General features: G+C 39.9%; 1 protein-coding gene across 3 annotated transcripts in view; it reads right to left on the bottom strand.

Annotated features, from left to right (window-relative positions):
- LOC139443903 (regulator of G-protein signaling 22-like) overlaps nucleotides 1-19,705 on the bottom strand; it is an 81,562-nt gene that overhangs the window by 6,085 nt on the left and 55,772 nt on the right. For all 3 annotated transcript variants that reach the window (XM_071224792.1, XM_071224794.1, XM_071224793.1), the window contains 6 exons: nucleotides 16,800-16,959; nucleotides 15,309-15,428; nucleotides 5,706-5,897; nucleotides 4,960-5,058; nucleotides 3,511-3,691; nucleotides 2,458-2,603 (listed from right to left, as the gene is read on the bottom strand). In XM_071224792.1, coding sequence (XP_071080893.1) covers nucleotides 2,458-2,603; nucleotides 3,511-3,691; nucleotides 4,960-5,058; nucleotides 5,706-5,897; nucleotides 15,309-15,428; nucleotides 16,800-16,959 — 898 coding nt within the window. The remainder of the gene's footprint in view (nucleotides 1-2,457; nucleotides 2,604-3,510; nucleotides 3,692-4,959; nucleotides 5,059-5,705; nucleotides 5,898-15,308; nucleotides 15,429-16,799; nucleotides 16,960-19,705) is intronic.

Genomic DNA, 19,705 nt, shown 5'->3' with positions numbered 1-19,705 from the left:
TCAGACATTTTGTCCGAGAGAGACAAAGCAAGAGAACCTTCCGCGTGAGGCTGAAATATGTAAAGATATATAACACACAACGTTAGGTATGCTGGTGGCGAAAGAAAAGGCCGCAACTATAACACATTCGTATATTCCGGCGTTGTCAAGGCTTACATAGCACTGCCTTGGTGCTAGGAATACAGTTGGAGTATCTTTTATGCGACGCTACCGAGCGAGTCACAAGTGGTATACATGTGTAGTAACGCGTAGAAAGCATCTGACAGTATAAGCATATACTGGGAGCAGTTAACTATAGCTGATTACATTATAGCGGTGTATATGTACACGTCAGTATATGCAACAGGGTATATATATACACATCTTCCCGTGGCAAGAGAGTTAACTGTCTATAAAAGTCCAGTCTCCACCCATGCCGAACCAGGCTGGAATTTCTGGGCTCGATCGTCGTGCCACCATGTCCCTTCTATGTCCCTCCTATTAACCAATCAGATTCCACCTCTCATATCACTTGCATTTGCTTCAAATAAAATGGCGTCGCCTTGTGAAGACGATCTGATCCATAATAAAGATCTATTTTGTGATAAAATGGGTCTTACTTCGTGAAGTGCATCAAAACACGTGAGCAACTCGATCGAAATCATGAAAAGATTAGGAAAATATTTCTAAGATAACCGTTATCGGTACCCATGCTTTGCAAATTCTTTGGTTTACGAACCGGATGCCAATTTCGTTACGCGATTTTGATTGGACTATGCATAAACTCGTTAGTCCAGCCAAAATAAAACTCCATAATTCCTGCCAAGTTCGGCAAGGGTGGAAACTGGACTTTTATAGTCAGTTAACTCCCTTGCCTTGGGTAGGTGATATGTACCGTGCATTCCCTAGTATGTACATGTATATTTGAACAGTATATGCAATAGGGTGTATATGTACAGTATAAGCAATAGGGTGTATATGTACAGTGTATATGTACAGTATGTTAACAGGTATATATGTACATTTTTTTCATGCGGGTGTATACATGGGAACAAGTACGAGGATAAAGCAACCATGCGTGTAATATTTGCCTCACAACTGCATACAGGTTTTAGCCCTGGCTTGCACAGTGCACAGCTCAATCTAGAACTTAACGATCAAACAGCTGTTTTATCTGCAGCTGCTACATGAGACTGTCAGAGCAGTGATGTCATACCTTATGCTATTGTGACACAATTTGACTTGACAATGTGACAATACATATATTGCTAGGTGACAGGTACATGTACATGTGACTATGCAGCCATAGTTACCTCAGTATTGATGTTCTACCTATAGCAGATTTACAGGTTAATAAACACTATAGCAGATACTATTGGGATTGTCATTCTATCAATACCTTTAGATATTTATGTCGACGTATATTTTCCATTTTCAAGTTATTTCGGGTACTTTGCATGCTATATAAACATTAAAACACATAATTATGGAATCCATTGTCGCGTTGTCACATCGTCGCGCTTTGGTTAATTTTGACACTTTTTGCTTGTTTTTGTAAGGGCGACATTGTGTCTTTGCGACAACGCGACAATGTCCTTTATAGGATTCCGTACAATACATCACACATCGTGGCATTTGCGATTCGTTCATACGTGAATAACATCCTTCAATAACCTTTATTGGCAAATCTTCCTGTTGTAATATCAAGTTCTATAGTTAATATGCTCTACAGTATACATAGTAATATGCTCGTTCCTTATGGCACAGCCCAACAGAAACGGTATTGACATGTAGCAATGTTATTAGCATTCGTCGTTAAACTATTGTTAGTGAGGAGAGGAAAAGGTAAATGGACATGCAAGGAGTGCAGTCTGTGAAAATAGATTAAGGATATTATTATTAATTGGTTTACAGATTACCTTTCAGAACAGGTTGGGTGCTCAAAATATATCTGCTAAAAACTCTTTTTTCAAAGGGATCTCTTGAGACACTGGTCAGCAGGTTTATTGAATAAACGAAATGAAACAATATGGTACGGGAATTCTTCTCATTCCTATATATATGATTTTTAAAAGTTGACAATTTTCACACTATTTTGAATGTTACGCCCAGTGGAATCTCTTTCAGTGGGTAATCGAGACTGGGTATCCTCAGGCGTTGACGTATAATATTTGATAAGACATAAGTTGAAAGACATTATCGGATTTATGTTTTAATTCAGTCGGCATTTGTGAAAGTCTGGTCTGGTGAATCAGTGAACCAAGTAATAAAAACTCCGTGTAAATCAGAACACGGGACCTCATGAAGGTGGTGCAAGAAAGTAGGCTTACAATACAGCATCGAGGCTACATAGTGAATATCTACCACTTTCTAGGTGTCGTCTTCCATGCACAGTTTTAATGTTTTATAATAGTTTATGCTACCATGTTATACTCTATTCCAAACCAACAAAACCTTAAAGCGATAAAAGCAACTGACCTTGAACTTGACCCCTTCCGATAGCGTAATAGTGAAGGCGGGAACAGCGCCCTCTGGTATTGATGGAAGGGTGAAGGTCGTGGGTGGCATTTGATAGTTTTGTATGGAGTTCATTCTCTTCTCTACAAGTTTCTGATATTTAGTTTCTGAAATAAACAGTTCGATGTTCGAATCACTCATTCGTATCTGGACATTAGTTTTATTTCACACCTATATGCGACATTTGAGCTCTTGAAACATTTCAAGCTCGATCCAATACAAGATGAAGATTAAGGATAACAATTCCATTTCCATTTCTCAACGCCGTTTCAGAGCTACGTCATCAATAAAAGATTTACAACACCTTTCAGAAATAATAAAGAGTCGTCCAATATTATTATTTATTATTTTTTACCGACTAAAATAGAAAATACAGCTAAAAGGGTTTGGGTGATCCTTGCAGTCAGGCTGGTTAGGCTGATAATTAGCTCAGGGCCCTTGCTCCCTCTACACGCAGCCAAGAGAGCGAATGAGACTTCTCCCGGGAAGCGCTGTCTTGTCGAACCCACCCAGAACTTTTCGGAGAATGCAGCCTTCTGCATTACCCAGATTGTAAGAAGGGCTGAATTCCGTGTAGCAAACCCGGGTACTCTCCCAATGTCAGTCAACAGATTGGGAGGTACCAAACCTAAGGCATTGGGGAGTCAGGCAACTTGGTACTTGGGATGCAAGGGTGACATTTCGAAAGCGAGGTCCACACTTATTCAGATACAGTTAAGTACGTTTATAACGAACACGCTTAAAACGAACTGATGGATATAACGAACTATTTTTTTTTGTCCCGACTATTTGCTATAGTAATGCTGTATATGTGCTTATAACGAACTACGGTTATAACAAACTAAAGTTAGAGGTCCCTTTGAGTTCGTTCTAACCGTAGTTTACTGTACCAGTATCTGCTCAAATTCGCCCAAAACAACTTCTACTAAGCAAACACTTCAATTATTTTAGTATTATTTTTAGTATTATTTTTCGTAACTCGACCAAGCCAACGCCATACACATGTTGACATACTTGGTGCCTTCTTCTTGTCGTCCATGGCAAAAGACTTCATGAAGCCGGCCCAGTAGGGAAGCAGTTCCTTGAACACCTGGAATTGGGCTTCATCGAAAATGTTGGACCCTGATTCCTTTCCCTGAAGGTAGCGTGCAGTGGTCTTGTTCGTCTTCGTGTGAGTCTCGGGCGTGATATCAACCTGAGCAATAGTATGGTTGTGTCAGGTTGAAGATGTGTCAAGTTACTTGTCACAGTGTAGTGGTATTGGGCACCATTACCACTTTAAAAAAACGTTTGAGGACTTAACTCTCTTTTTTTCAGAAGTATATATGCAAAACAGCCGGTCAAGACACAGGAAAGAGGTTTAAAGAGGAAAGAGATTTAAAGGATATGTGTATTCAACACTTGGATGCGTAAAATCTATCGATGTTAAGGTTTTGGAAGTAGTAAGTCAGATAGTGTGTTAGTTTGGCTTGGCGTTGGTACATCAGGTAATGTGATGCAGGCGACCTGAGTTCGAATCCACGACCATTGGTTTCTGGCACGCCTAAGAGACAAATTCTGCACAGTGAAATGCGACACCTTGGACGACTGGACCACACTCTCGAAACAGCAAGGAAAAGACTCAAACAGTAAAGACTTTAACAGTATTCCAGTTACGAGGTGTGTCAGCTTAATGTGGGAGGAAAGCCCGAAGTGATGCAGGTCTTTGACGTTTACCACTTCGGTGAAACCCACGAGCACGGGTATGGTGCTGACAAACCTAGAAACATAATCGGGGCGAACCGAGATTCGAACCAACAATAATAGGTTTCTTGCGGGTCCAGAGGACACAACTCTGCACAGCGAATTGGGCCAACCGTGCCCCCTCAAAACAATAGAGAAAGGATATGATGTCATAGGTTTTAGACTGGAAAGAGGGAAATGAGCAAATGGCATTAATGAATTAAATGACGTCATTCATTGATGACAACCCAACAACATGACTTCATGGCAATAGGAATTTACATACCTGCCATGAATCTGACTAATTAGGGACCCGCCATTGTAATGTTGATATACCCGATACCAGTACTCGCACGTGTGAATGCTTGACCATGCAGTAAAATGATTACGATATATATCTTCCCATTCATTTCCCATATACATGGGGGGCACGGGTGGCCCAGTCGTCTAAGGCGCCGCGATTCGCTGTGCAGACTTGCGTCCCTTAGGCACGCCAGAAACCTATGATTGTGAGTTCGAATCCCGGTTCGCCCCGATTATGTTTCTAGGTTTGTCAGCACCATACCCGTGCTCGTGGGTTTCACCGAAGTGGTAAACGTCCGAGACCTGCACCGCTTCGGGCTTTCCTCCCACATTAAGCTGTCACGCCGTGATATGACTGGAATACTGCTAAAAGTGGCGTTAAACCAGACTCACTCAATCACTCACTCACTCCCATACACATGACGGCGTCTGCTATACCTGGAGGGCTGGAGTCGTGACAGACTCCAGGAAGCACTCTACGATAGACTGAACCTTGGCGCGCAGAAGCTCCTCGTTGGAGTGTGCGTGGCTGCAATCCTGCAGAAATAGAGATGTAAACATGACACACAACAGTTCACAGAATGCCATATCCAATGGACTCGAACCCTGTTGATGCTGATTAACAAATAATGCATACCAATGTTATCGGATCGGTTACTCGGAAAAGCACCGGGTGTCCGGTTTTATGGGGTAAAGGCTAACGTGGTTTTACTGTACAGGGAAACCCGCATACATTGAACTCCAACCGTCAAATACAGGTTTGGTTGTGCTTAGTAGGACAATACTGATTGGTTGAACTGGGGCTGTACGATGCTTTGATCATCATACGGGTTCTACAACAGCCTTTTAGCTGACTGTGAGAGGTTAGCCGGAAGTGACGCACGTCGGGCCAAGGTCATAATCGGCTCTAACCACTTAAAGGGACCTAACTCTGCAGGGTATTATATCAGAATCTCGCGTACCACTCGCGACTAACGGGATCGGGTGGTCAGGCTCGCTGACTTGGTTGATGCATGACATCGTGTCCAAATTGTGTGGGTTGATGCTGATGGTGTCAATCACTGGATTCTCTGGTCCAGACTCGATTATTTACAGACCGCCGTCATATAGCTGAATGCGGCGTTAAACAACAAACAAACAAAGTTATCATACATTGTCCTTTGGTTTCAGAGTTGATTACTAACCTTAAATTTCTGGACTTCCACGTAGAAGAATAAGTCCTTGTCTATCTGAGGCATGCCATCTTCAGGGCCGTGTTTGACAAGGTACTTGAAGAAGAACAGCATCTGCATATTGAGATGCCCCATCGCTGACTCCCCCAGGGCCTTCAGGAACTCTATCTTGTCCTCGCGGCTTGGGTGGGCCCGACCTGTCGCCTGGGGGTGGAGTACATTATGTTAGAGGGATGACGCAAAACTGTCATTCCGGAAGATTCTCTTCAGCTAGAGACTAGGCGTTACACTGTGAATGCTTTACAAGATGAGTAAGTATGGTTTTACGCCGCTTTTAGCAATATTCATGCAATGTCACAGCGGGGTACACAAGAAAAAGGCTTCACATTGTACCCATGTCGGATTCGAACCCGGGTCTTCGGCGTGACGATGAACGCTTTAACCACTAGGCTACTCGACCGCCCCTTTAACGAGATGAACATGTTCTTGTTTTTATTGAAAACTGATCTCCCAATACGGGACAACGAAGGTGATTTTGGAATTATTGATATAGTCTTTTGTTTGATCATTATTATGTCTTTAAATTAAAAAAATGATTTAAAACAGATCAATATTCTTTGAAACATATACACGACAGTCATTTAGTGGATGATATCGTTCAATAATAATGCATGTAGGTAAAACTATACAATTTACGTGTTACAATTATTAATGATACAAATATCAATCCTTGGCTGATAAATATATACACAGTCAACTTGAAGTGTGCAAGGTATATTATAGGGAGGCTAGGTTCCGAAGTTTTACCTAAAGTTTCAGTGGCGAACTACTGCTAAACAAGGTCAAGATTCTTACGACCTGACAATTGAACCCGCGGATCTGCATAAACTACACCAGGGCCCCGTTCCACAAAGCGATCTTAGCGCTACGATTGTCGTAAGTCAGTGTTAAAGAATGGGAGTTACGATCGACTTAGCGCTAAGATCACTTTGTGGAACAGGGCACAGGGCCCACTTGCACAAAGCGATCTTAGCGCTAAGACTATTGTAAGCCTATGCTAAAGTATGGGAGTTAGGACCACCTTAGCGCTAAGATCGTTTGTGCAAGTGAGCCCAGGGGTGGAATGTTTCCTAAAGTACAGTTTGACAAATCTATTAATACCGAAGACGATTCCTGTGGGACAAACAGATCCATTATTAATATGTTAGCGCTTAAAGCTAAAGCTTTACACTTAATTTACAATGTGAACAGCTGCTGTGTCGAGTCGACGTGGTCCATTTACGAATACACATAGAGCATGAGCTGCACGTGACAATCCAGTGATTGACATCTTGAGCATCGATCCACGCATTTGGGACACGATGACATGCATCAACCAAGTAAGCGAGCGTGACCACCCGATCCCGTTATTCGCCTCTAAAGACAAGCATTGTCGCCTTTTATGGCAAGCATGGGTTGCTGAAGACCTATTCTACCCCGGATCTTCACGGGTCCGTTGCACACGGAAGGCCCACTATCCCAAAACACGGGGTTCAATTCACACACGTTTCTCTTACGTTTGTTTAGCAGTAGGCGTCATAATCTGCGCCATGCGTGAAGCTTAGAGTGAGTGAGTTGGGTTTAACGCCGCTTTTAACAGTATTCCAGTTATATCGCGGCGTGTCAGCTTAATGTGGGAGGAAAGCCCGAGGTGATGCAGGACGTTTACCACTTCGGCGAAACCCACGAGCACGGGTATGGTGCTGACAAACCTAGAAACATAGTCGGGGCGAACCGGGATTCGAACCCACAATCAAAGGTTTCTGGCGTTTCCAAGGGACGCAACTCTGCACAGCGAATCGCGGCGCCTGGGCCACCCGTGCCCCCCTGAAGCTTAGACGTTGTTCGCAACTACATAAGGTACTCCTTCTTTACTTATATGTTCATTAAACTAGAGGGGTAAGTCTTGTTTCAATAACCTTATTCTATCTCGCTAGGACTGCCAAATAGCCAGAGCCTCACTCCCCTTTAAAACCTTGCTATACGTACGAAACTCGCTATCACAAAAAAAATTTGATTCCACTTTTTCAATTGATAGCGGATATTTTTTCATAGATGTAGAATGTATTTGTCTCCTCACAGTGTGTCAATACATCAAATACATTATCCCTCAATACAGCATTGTCTCAAAACAAAATTTGTGTTACAAAATGAATTCTCAAACAACTCTATATGTAAGAAAAACGAAATCTTCAAAACGATGACATACATGCGCACACGATGTTAATATCCACAAAAAACATTAATCAGTCACAAAGTGGTGATTCCTTGCAACAATGCCTGAAAATTGAATAATGATAACACAAATTTTATATGTAACGTAACAATAAAAAGTCTTCATGACGATGACAAACATGCACACACGATGTTAATATTAACACAAACATTAATTAGTCCAATCATTTATTCTGAAAACGGAATAATTATGCAAAGAGTTTACGAAACAACATCTCTGCAACAAGAGTGAGTGAGTGAGTTGGGTTTAACGCGGCTTTTAACAGTATTCCAGTTATATCGCGGTGTGTCAGCTTAATGTGGGAGGAAAGCCCGAAGTGATGCAGGTCTCAGACGTTTACCACTTCGGTGAAACCCACGAGCACGTTTATGGTGCTGACAAACCTAGAAACATAACTGGGGCGAACCGGGATTCGAACCAACAATCATAGGTTTCTGGCGTGCCCAAGGGACGCAACTCTGCTAAGCGAATCGCGGCGCCTTAGACGACTGGGCCACCCGTGCCCCCTCTGCAAAAAGAATGAAATCCTCCTGACGATAACACATCTACACACGGAGTTAATATCAACACAAACATCTAGTGACCATCTATCCCGAAATGGTAATTCTTTTTTCTATTGGCAATTCATTATTTTAATGGTATTTCTATATTTTACTTGAACGAATTCCCCAATGTTCCGTTACTGCATAGGTGCATTCATACAACATGCAGTGAGTGAATTGTGTGTAATGCCACATTCAGCACAATTTCCGTTATATAAACAAATTATTAAAGTCAACTCTCGGAAAGAAGAGATGTGGGTTCTCTCGTTGTGGGTTCGAATCCCGGTTCACCCCAATTATGTTTCTAAGTATGTCAGCACCATACCCGTGCTCGTGGGTTTCACCGAAGTGGTACACGTCTGAGACCTGATTCACTTCGGACTTTCCTCCCACATTAAGCTGACACACCGCGATATAACTGTAATACTGTTAAAAGCGGCGTTAAACCCAACTCACTCACTCACTCCCTCTCCATATATAAAAACAGAAGTTCTGGTGAAAGTGGCACTACCTCTGGTGTATAATCATTTGTAAGCAGTGGGAGAAAATCCTATTGTGTTTGTAATAGTGTGCGGCTGTACCTGGGAGTATGGCAGGTGTCCCCCTCCAAGCTTTGGTACTACTCGGTGATAAGCAGTGCAATATGTACTTAATCAATATGCGATATGATGAGTATGGATATAATCAAAAATACATACGGCGACAAAACATTTATTATGTGTTCGTCAGAATTGCCGCATACAGTTTGTTGTGAGCGAGTGAGTATGGTTTTACGCCGCTTTTAGCAATATTCCAGCAATATCACGGCGGGGGACACCAGAAATGGGCTTCACACATTGTACCCATGTCGGAATCGAACCTGGGTGTTCGGCGTGACGAGCGAACGCTTTAACCACTAGGCTACCCAACCGCCCCCAGTTTGTTGTGATTTAATTATCATGATGTTATAGCCATTTTACAAATTTACCACTTCCTACCAAAGTGTCCATTAACCCTAAAAGTCTTCTCCTGGTAAGGCAACGTATTATGCATTATATATCTTCTGGGAGACACTTTTCAATTTTATCTTAATGAGACCTTTGGGGTTCTCAAAATAATTTTTGGACTTCATATGACTCAAAATAGAGAACGAACATGTAATCATTATGTAGAGGTCTGAGAGTTCTTGGTAACATGGATCACTGCTAAAGTGTTCTTTCTTCAGTCGTTCGTGATTTCCATGAAGGGGATTCCAGCTATTCATACACGACAAGCATTTCTTTTTGTTTGTTTTTGTTGTTGTTTAACGCCGCACTCAGCAATATTCCAGCTATATGACGGCGGTCTGTAATAACCGAGTTGAGACTAGACAATCCAGTGACTGACATCATGAGCATCGATCCACGCAATTGGGAATCGATGATAAGCATCAACCAAGTCAGCAAGCCTGACCACCCGATCCCTTTAGTCGCCTCTTTCGGCAAGTATAGTCGCCTCTTTCGGCAAGCATAGTCGCCTCATTCGGCAAGCATAGTCGCCTCTTTCGGCAAGCATAGTCGCCTCTTTCGGCATGCTCTTTTGAAATATCCCAACACAGCCCATGAAGACTTCTCGAGCTGACATTAAAGCGTTGGCTGACGTGATCGTATTCCACACGAGCAAACGCTTAACAGATAAAAATGCTCTCGTCTGTTAATGACCATTTTCACAGCATAGACGACTTTCACAAGGTGATACACAATTCATTAAGAGGAACACATGGTCACAAATAAGAATATTAACATTAAGAAATTGCCACCGTGGGGTCGACGGTGATTCTCATACAAAATTAGTAACGTGAAGGTACACTGTACATACAACATACAGACGGTAACCCAGTCCCCAGAAGCGTGAAAGGATTAGTACGTGCAACAAGACGTAAATATGTTATGTATTTAGGTGCAAGGTAAAACTCCAGTTCTGCATAACAACCATCTGAGACTGAGCCCAGTCTAAGGGATACCTTTGGCGCACGTCTTGCTCTACGCGCAGCCAGAAACGTAGGCGACGGAGTGCCTAAACTTCTATCCTGTGAACTGCCTGGAGAGCCCTATAGTAAAAGTAGGGTTAGTAGGACAGTTGCCATGGTTACTGAATATATATTACGTGAATATTCATAGAAAAGATTATTAATATTTCACCAATGCCTCCAACCTGACTACATGATATACCAGAATTGTTATTACTGTAATACTTGTTTCACTGTTAACAAGTTGTGAGGAGCATAGCATCTAATGTAAATAAGTCTACATTAAAAGCAGACTTGACACGCCGTTCCAAAATGATATTATTACATTTTCAGGTGATGATATTCTTAATGAAAACTTCATACATAATACACATTGAAGGATGACACATGCGAAATAGTTTACAGTTGTTACAATTTCATCCTCATCCTCATCCTCATTTCATGTAAAAAAAAAGAAGAAATATTGTACATATACTTGCCCAGGTATCAAACCCCAAAAATATGTTTAAATAAAAACCAAAATTATAATAGCATGCATTTTTCTACGGAAGCCTTTTAGGGCCATTTGTTTTTTTAATTTTTTCGATACTATCTTGAAATTTCAAGATACTAAGTTGAAATTTCAAGATACTAAGTTGAAATTTCAAGATAGAGAAGTTGAAATTTGAAGATACTATCTTGAAATTTCAAGATACTAAGTTGATATTACAAGATTATTCACTTCAAACGTATTTTTACATCTTAGGATGTTAAAAACTTATTATCTTGAAATTTCAACTTAGTATCTTGAAATTTCAACTTAGTATCTTGAAATTTCTACTTAATATCTTGAAATTTCAAGATAGTATCTTGAAATTTCAACTTAGTATCTTGAAATTTCAAGATAGTATCGAAGAAAACCAAAAAACAAATGGCCCTAAAAGGCTTCCGTTTTTTTCATATTGTGTGTCAAGTTTTGCTTCAAAGATCAAACTGTTCAATCAAAGGATGATATCTTGCTGCGGTTACCGTGTGAATGTGATGCTTCCGATAATCGATTTTGATATTGACTTGCTACATAGATGTACGGTCTTTGCCATAGCGTTTTCCTAGTAGATTACCGATTTAGGACATACATCCCTAGCACTCCTGTCATAATGTACAGTAATCGTCATCCCACTTGATCACGATTCGCTTCTTAAACATTTGCCTTCAAATATGTGAACTAACATTTTCGATCATGCAACTTTCTATGTACTTTTGGGTTGAAATCATCGAGAAAGTACGGATTTGGGGGGGCAAGGGCGAATACAAAATCTTCACCGGTCTGGTTTCCAACTCCATAAGCAACTATATTGATGCACGATCTAAAGTATAAGCAACTTTTATTTGTTGATATAAGATAGCAATGCGATAAATCGCAAAGAACAATGAAGAACGAAGCGTGGTTTATTTCACGATTAAACAGTGTTCTGTCATGACGTCATTTCTGGAGATTCAAACATGCGCTCGCAACTTGATGACGTCATAAATTGAACGACGTTATTTTAGATAGGGACGTGTCCAGTGTGTGGTTCCTCAAAGACGTAGCTGGACAGGGCAGATGGCCGAATTATAGTACATAAAGATGGGAGATATATATATGACATCCGGTATTGGGATAAAAGGTGCAGATAATCGACGTGAAAATAGTGAGAATACCAAACGTAAGCTCGTATAAGACATAACCGACTCATGGTCGTTTTTTATCGTACAATATTCTCCCTGCAGTGTTTTATTGTGCGATAAACAACTCCCACTCGTTGTTTGTTTCTTAAACAGATCACAACGCATGCACTTTCCTGAAGCATACAAAGTGCGATACAGATTTGAATCGGGTGTCTAGGAAAACTCTATCGGTCAGACCGTGGCTCTATGTAGTCAATCTACCGTTACCGCAGCGAGATAACATGCTACTGCAGGCTACCAAGGGACATCTCTGCCCCTTGCACATAAGACTGTTGAACATGTCTGTTACAATGTCACTCTTCTTGCAAAAACGATAAAGATAATGAAAGAGCAAACCAACTAATGGTATTGAAATAAACATGTTATGTTAAGTAATATTTCCAAGAGAATGTTAGTAATATTAAAATCATGACAAAAACATTAACAATCAACCATTGTTAAATGTGAGGTTCACACGAGCAACATTGCTAGCTTGTATTTTGAAAATCCATTTGGGTTTCATCCATATTAATACTGAAATAGGTACACTGAAGCTCCTAGAACTGGGACCCTCTCGATGTAACCATGTGACCTAAAGGTTCCGGCATAATCCTGGCCCACACCTCGATCTTAAATCAATACTCGAGAATAGATACTCGCAATGACTTTCATAAATAGGTTTCAGAGAATACGGTCGAATGCTATCATAAAGAAGTAACACTTTGAAGTAGACAAACAACCTTAGGGTTCCCCGTAAAGATTGCAATCTGAAAGTTGAGGCACTGACCGTGTTTGTTTGTTTGTTTGTTTGTTTGTTTGTTTTATAACGCCATACTCTGCAATATTCCAGCTATATGACGTCGGTCTGTAAACAATCAAGTCTGGACCAGACAATCCAGTGATTGACATCATAAGCATTGATCCATGCAATTGGGATCGATGACATGCATCAACCAAGTCAGCGAGCCTGACCAACCGATCCCGTTAGTCGCCTCTTACGACGATCATAGTCGCCTTTTACGGCAAGCATGGATTGCTGATGACCTATTCTACCCCGGTTCTTCGCAAGAACAGTGAAACTTCTGATAAAGTTATGTTTGAATTTCATCATTTACCTTAATGAGACTGCTGACAATACGGAGAGTAACATGCCTGGAAACTCATCGTATTCCATCCTTATTCCTCATGGTTATAGTAAATATGTTAGATTGTTAATATTGTATTGATCATTGTTAATTAGGACCACACGAACACTAACAGCGTTTCTTGGTATATGTGTTAGTAAACAGACCAAGTACTATTGGCAAAACCAGTCTCAGGCAAGTAGTATGTTGCGGTAATGGTCAATGTTTAAGTATTTAACTGCCACTGTTTGATCAGCAAACAAACGTCTTCGTCTGCTATAGGACTATTAGCTTGCGCTACATACGTCATACTAAATGATTCATTTTCTCACTGTTCGTGTTTGGGGTATTTGGGTTTACAATGCTCGTCCTTTGTAGGACAATTACATTAGCTTGTTTCTTTGTTGTTTAACGCCACACTCAGCAATATTACAGCTATATGACGGCGGTCTGTAATAAACGAGTCTGACCAGACAGTCCAGTGATTGACATCATGAGCATCGATCCACGCAATTGAAATTCGATGACATCCATCAACCAAGTCAGCGAGCCTGACCACCCGATGCCGTTAGTCGCCTCTTACAAGTAGGACAAAACCAACACTTGTATTGTGTATTCGTTAAAGAATTGAAGGAACCTTTTGATTGTTTCAGAATACGTGAATGAGAGCTCTCTATCATAGGGTAATCAAACTTGCTGATCTATGTATCCGTCACTGTTAAGAAAGTTATTATTCGTGATAAACGAGCTACACACATCAATATCTATAATCACTTGCCATGTGTTCAATATGTGCTGACCGCCTCCGTGGTCTAGTGGTAGAGCGTCCGCCCGGAGAGCGGAAGGTCCGGGGTTCGACCCCCGGCCGGGTCATACCAAAAGACGTTAAAAGATGGCATTTGTTGTTACCCTGCCTGGTGCTCGGCATTAAGGGGCTAAAACAAGGACTTGTCGGCTCGGAGTCAGTATACTGTGTCTGAGTGGGGTATTCATGTTAAACTGCGACATGGTATCTCAGTGAGCTAGCACTAAAAATCGGAATCAGTCCGGACTAGTACAAGCAGCCACACAAACACACACACGTGCACGCACGTCGCTATATAAGTGGAATAATCTTGGACGCGACGTTAAACCCCATTTCACCTCACCTCAATATGTGCTATGTTTATCGTTTACATGCAGCCTTACCAGTATTCACACTATTAGCCTATACACGTGCGTATATTTGTGCGTATATGTGTATAACTCAACAAACAAATTCCAAGAACACATACATCCATTACTAATGTGCACAGTGTGGAGAACTGTTGGTCACTGCAAGTGTTAAAATTGTTACGGCACATGGTCACACTGTTTACCCGATCAACCCTCGAGAACTGTTCTCTTGACTGGGAGTCTCCCCTGTCGCGGACCTTGGAACTGGATCGTTTTCGTTTATCTGCACTAGCTTTAAGTGAAGGTTTATTCACGCTTAACTTTGGCTGCTGCCGGCGACTCCCTTCGAAAACGCGAACTTTGATAGAATCAAGAGTGATCTCCCTTATTTGTGTAGATTTCTCCTTGTCCTGTTTCGTTTCCTCTTCTGATTCCTGTTTTTTGTATTTTTGAGAAATGAATTGTCTCCACCATCAACTACATCTTGGTGAATGATCAAAGTGGCTCCGACACAAGGTCATATGATAGAAAGGTTACATATAAAGAAAAAGTGTGTTTTGTATCAAACAAAGAAATCAATTATTTGTAAACCTCTTAAAAAAACATGAATGACTAACAGAAATGGGATATTTGGTTTGTTAAACAATTCTAGAAACTGAGGCATTAATTTGAGAAATAAATAAAGAGGATAACTATAAATCAAGAAAAGAAAGGTTTATAACGTATAACGTGACAAACAATGGAAAAAACCTCTAGCCCTTTAATTCTGACATGCAAATAGCGAGGACTACCCAAGTATTGAAGCAGGTACCCACATCTGTAACACGAGTTGTCTCCCCTCCTTACCTTGCCCTTGTTCTTCTTCTTCCACGCCGTCCCCGTGTCTGCCCCCATCCTCATGGTGAGCTCGGCTTGGGACATAGACGCCAGGTCCTTCGGGTCTACACCGAACTCCTCGGCTTGATACTGCAACACACAGTCTAGTTCTTGACCAAACATTAACGTCAACGCCAGAGAACAATCAGTCACCATTATCTGCCCAAACATATTCCATGAGGCGTTAACCCGTGAAGATCCGGGGTAGAATCGGTCTTCAGCAACCCATGCTCGCCGTAAAAGGCGACTATGCTTGCCGTAAAAGGCCTAGGCGACTATCGGGATCGGGTGGTCAGACTCGCTGACTTGGTTGATGCATGTCATCGACCCCAATTGCGTGGATCGATGTTCATGATATTAATCACTGGATTGTCTGGTCCAGATTCAATTATTTACAGACCGCCGTCATATAGCTGGACTAGTGTAGCGTTAAACAACAAACAAACAAACAAACCATGAGGCGTAAAGGGCAAACTAGTAAATTTGGAAAACGTGTGTGGTGAAATATGGAAATCTGGGGATGGATCACAGAAAAGCAACAACACAGGCAAAGTTGTCTGAAGCAACCACACAGGCCTATATTCTTAACACAAAGTTGTCTGAAGCAACAACACAGACCTATATTCTTAACACAAAGTTGTCTGAAGCAACAACACAGACCTATATTCTTAACACAAAGTTGTCTGAAGCAACAACACAGGCCTATATTCTTAACACAATGTTGTCTGAAGCAACAACACAGGCCTATATTCTTAACACAAAGTTGTCTGAAGCAACAACACAGACCTATATTGTTAACACAAAGTTGTCTGAAGCAACACCACAGGCCTATATTCTTAACACAAAGTTGTCTGAAGCAACAACACAGGCCTATATTCTTAACACAAAGTTGTCTGAAGAAACAACACAGGCCTATATTCTTAACACAAAGTTGTCTGAAGAAACAACACAGGCCTATATTCTTCACACAAAGTTGTCTGAAGCAACAACACAGGCCTATATTCTTAACACAAAGTTGTCTGTCAAGGAGCAAAGCGTTCGCTCATTTACCAAGCAGCATTGTACCTTGGGTATAATGTGTGAAGCCCTTTTGATCTTTTGGTGCAGTGTAGATCCTCCGCGAACATGGGTCAGTCCAGGCGTCGGGCAGGGGTAGCCAAACAGTCAAAGATGGCGCAATTCGCTGTGCACACTTGCCTCCACAAGATTGCCAAAAACCTATTATCATACCTACGAATCGTATATTCGCCCTGATTCTAGGTTTGTCAGCGCCATACCCGACCTCGTGGGTTTCACCAAAGTGGTAAACGTCTAAGACCTGCGTTACTTGGGGATTTCCTCTCCCACCAAGCAGGAACCCCGTGATCTTACTGAAGTACTAGTCAAAGCGGGGTTCAACCCAAATCACTCAATCACTTAAGGCGTGTGGGTTGTTATTTAAACACATCCCTGCAAACTTACCAGAATAAAATCTTTGAACAGCTCCTCCAGCTTGGACTGTACATGTTTGTGGACCTCCTTCAATGTGGCGGACTTGGGCCTGTCTTTCTCCCCCGCCACCCTGGTGGAGATCTTCTCGGGCATGGGGGTAAACTTCTTACTCTGAGCGTCTAGGTATGTCCTGGCGTACATACATTGTTAACGTGTTCATTGATGAATTGATGTTGAAATGTTCATTTATGTAATGATGTGGAAATGTTCATTTATGTAATGATGTTGAAATATTCATTTATGTAATGATGTGGAAATGTTCATTTATGTAATGATGGGGAAATATTCATTTATGTAATGATGGGGAAATGTTAATTTATGCAATGATGTGGAAATGTTCATTTATATAATGATGTTGAAATGTTCATTTATGCAATGATGTGGAAATGTTCATTCAAGTAATGATGGGGAAATGTTCATTGATGTAATGATGTTGAAATGTTCATTTGTGTAATGATGGGGAAATGTTCATTGATGTAATGATGGGGAAATGTTCATTGATGTAATGATATGGAAATGTTCAATGACGTGCCGGTTAAAAAATGTTAATTTAAGTAACAATGTTTCAATGTTCATTGATGTAATGATGTTGAAATGTTCATTTGTGTAATGATGTGGAAATGTTCATTGATGTAATGATGGGGAAATGTTCATTGATGTAATGATATGGAAATGTTCAATGATGTGCCGATGAAAAAATGTTAATTTAAGTAACAATTTTTCAATGTTCATTGATGTAATGATGTTGAAATGTTCATTTGAGTGATTATGTGGAAATGTTCATTTATGTAATGATGTGGAAATGTTCATTGATGTAATGATGTTGAAATGTTCATTTGTGTAATGATGGGGAAATGTTCATTGATGTAATGATGGGGAAATGTTCATTGATGTAATGATGGAGAAATGTTCATTGATGTACTGATGTGGAAATGTTCATTGATGTAATGATATGGAAATGTTCAATGATGTGCCGGTGACAAAATGTTAACTTAAGTAACAATGTTTCAATGTTCATTGATGTAATGATGTTGAAATGTTCATTTGTGTAATGATGTGGAAATGTTCATTGATGTAATGATGGGGAAATGTTCATTGATGTAATGATGTTGAAATGTTCATTTGTGTAATGATGTGGAAATGTTCATTTATGTAATGATGGGGAAATGTTCATTGGTGTAATGGTGGTGAAATGTTCATTGATGTAATGGTGGGGAAATGTTCATTGATGTAATGATATGGAAATGTTCAATGATGTGCCGATGAAAAAATGTTAACTTAAGTAACAATGTTTCAATGTTCATTGATGTAATGATGTTGAAATGTTCATTTGTGTAATGATGTTGAAATGTTCATTGATGTAATGATGTTGAAATGTTCATTTGTGTAATGATGCGGAAATGTTCATTTATGTAATGATGTGGAAATGTTCATTGATGTAATGATGGGGAAATATTCATTTGTGTAATGATGTGGAAATGTTCATTTATGTAATGATGGGGAAATGTTCATTGATGTAATGATGTTGAAATGTTCATTTGTGTAATGATGGGGAAATGTTCATTGATGTAATGATGGGGAAACGTTCATTGATGTAATGATATGGAAATGTTCAATGATGTGCCGATGAAAAAATGTTAATTTAAGTAACAATTTTTCAATGTTCATTGATGTAATGATGTTGAAATGTTCATTTGAGTGATTATGTGAAAATGTTCATTGATGTAATGATGTTGAAATGTTCATTTGTGCAATGATGGGGAAATGTTCATTGATGTAATGATGGGGAAATGTTCATTGATGTACTGATGTGGAAATGTTCATTGATGTAATGATATGGAAATGTTCAATGATGTGCCGGTGACAAAATGTTAACTTAAGTAACAATGTTTCAATGTTCATTGATGTAATGATGTTGAAATGTTCATTTGTGTAATGATGTGGAAATGTTCATTGATGTAATGATGGGGAAATGTTCATTGATGTAATGATATGGAAATGTTCAATGATGTGCCGATGAAAAAATGTTAATTTAAGTAACAATGTCTCAATGTTCATTGATGTAATGATGTTGAAATGTTCATTTGAGTGATTATGTGGAAATGTTCATTTATGTAATGATGTGGAAATGTTCATTGATGTAATGATGTTGAAATGTTCATTTGTGTAATGATGTGGAAATGTTCATTGATGTAATGATGGGGAAATGTTCATTGGTGTAATGATGTTGAAATGTTCATTGATGTACTGATGTGGAAATGTTCATTGATGTAATGATATGGAAATGTTCAATGATGTGCCGATGAAAAAATGTTAACTTAAGTAACAATGTTTCAATGTTCATTGATGTAATGATGTTGAAATGTTCATTTGTGTAATGATGTGGAAATGTTCATTGATGTAATGATGGGGAAATGTTCATTGATGTAATGATATGGAAATGTTCAATGATGTGCCGATGAAAAAATGTTAATTTAAGTAACAATGTTTCAATGTTCATTGATGTAATGATGTTGAAATGTTCATTTGAGTGATTATGTGGAAATGTTCATTTATGTAATGATGTGGAAATGTTCATTGATGTAATGATGTTGAAATGTTCATTTGTGTAATGATGTGGAAATGTTCATTTATGTAATGATGGGGAAATGTTCATTGGTGTAATGATGTTGAAATGTTCATTGATGTACTGATGTGGAAATGTTCATTGATGTAATGATATGGAAATGTTCAATGATGTGCCGATGAAAAAATGTTAACTTAGGTAACAATGTTTCAATGTTCATTGATGTAATGATGTTGAAATGTTCATTTGTGTAATGATGTGGAAATGTTCATTGATGTAATGATGGGGAAATGTTCATTGATGTAATGAT

The sequence above is a fragment of the Haliotis cracherodii genome, unplaced genomic scaffold (genome assembly GCF_022045235.1).
Source record: "Haliotis cracherodii isolate W230 unplaced genomic scaffold, xgHalCrac1.p SCAF_5, whole genome shotgun sequence".
Taxonomy (NCBI): Eukaryota; Metazoa; Mollusca; class Gastropoda; order Lepetellida; family Haliotidae; genus Haliotis; species Haliotis cracherodii.
The sequence above is the reverse complement of the archived record's forward strand: the minus strand, read 5'-3'. Positions and strand labels throughout refer to the sequence as shown.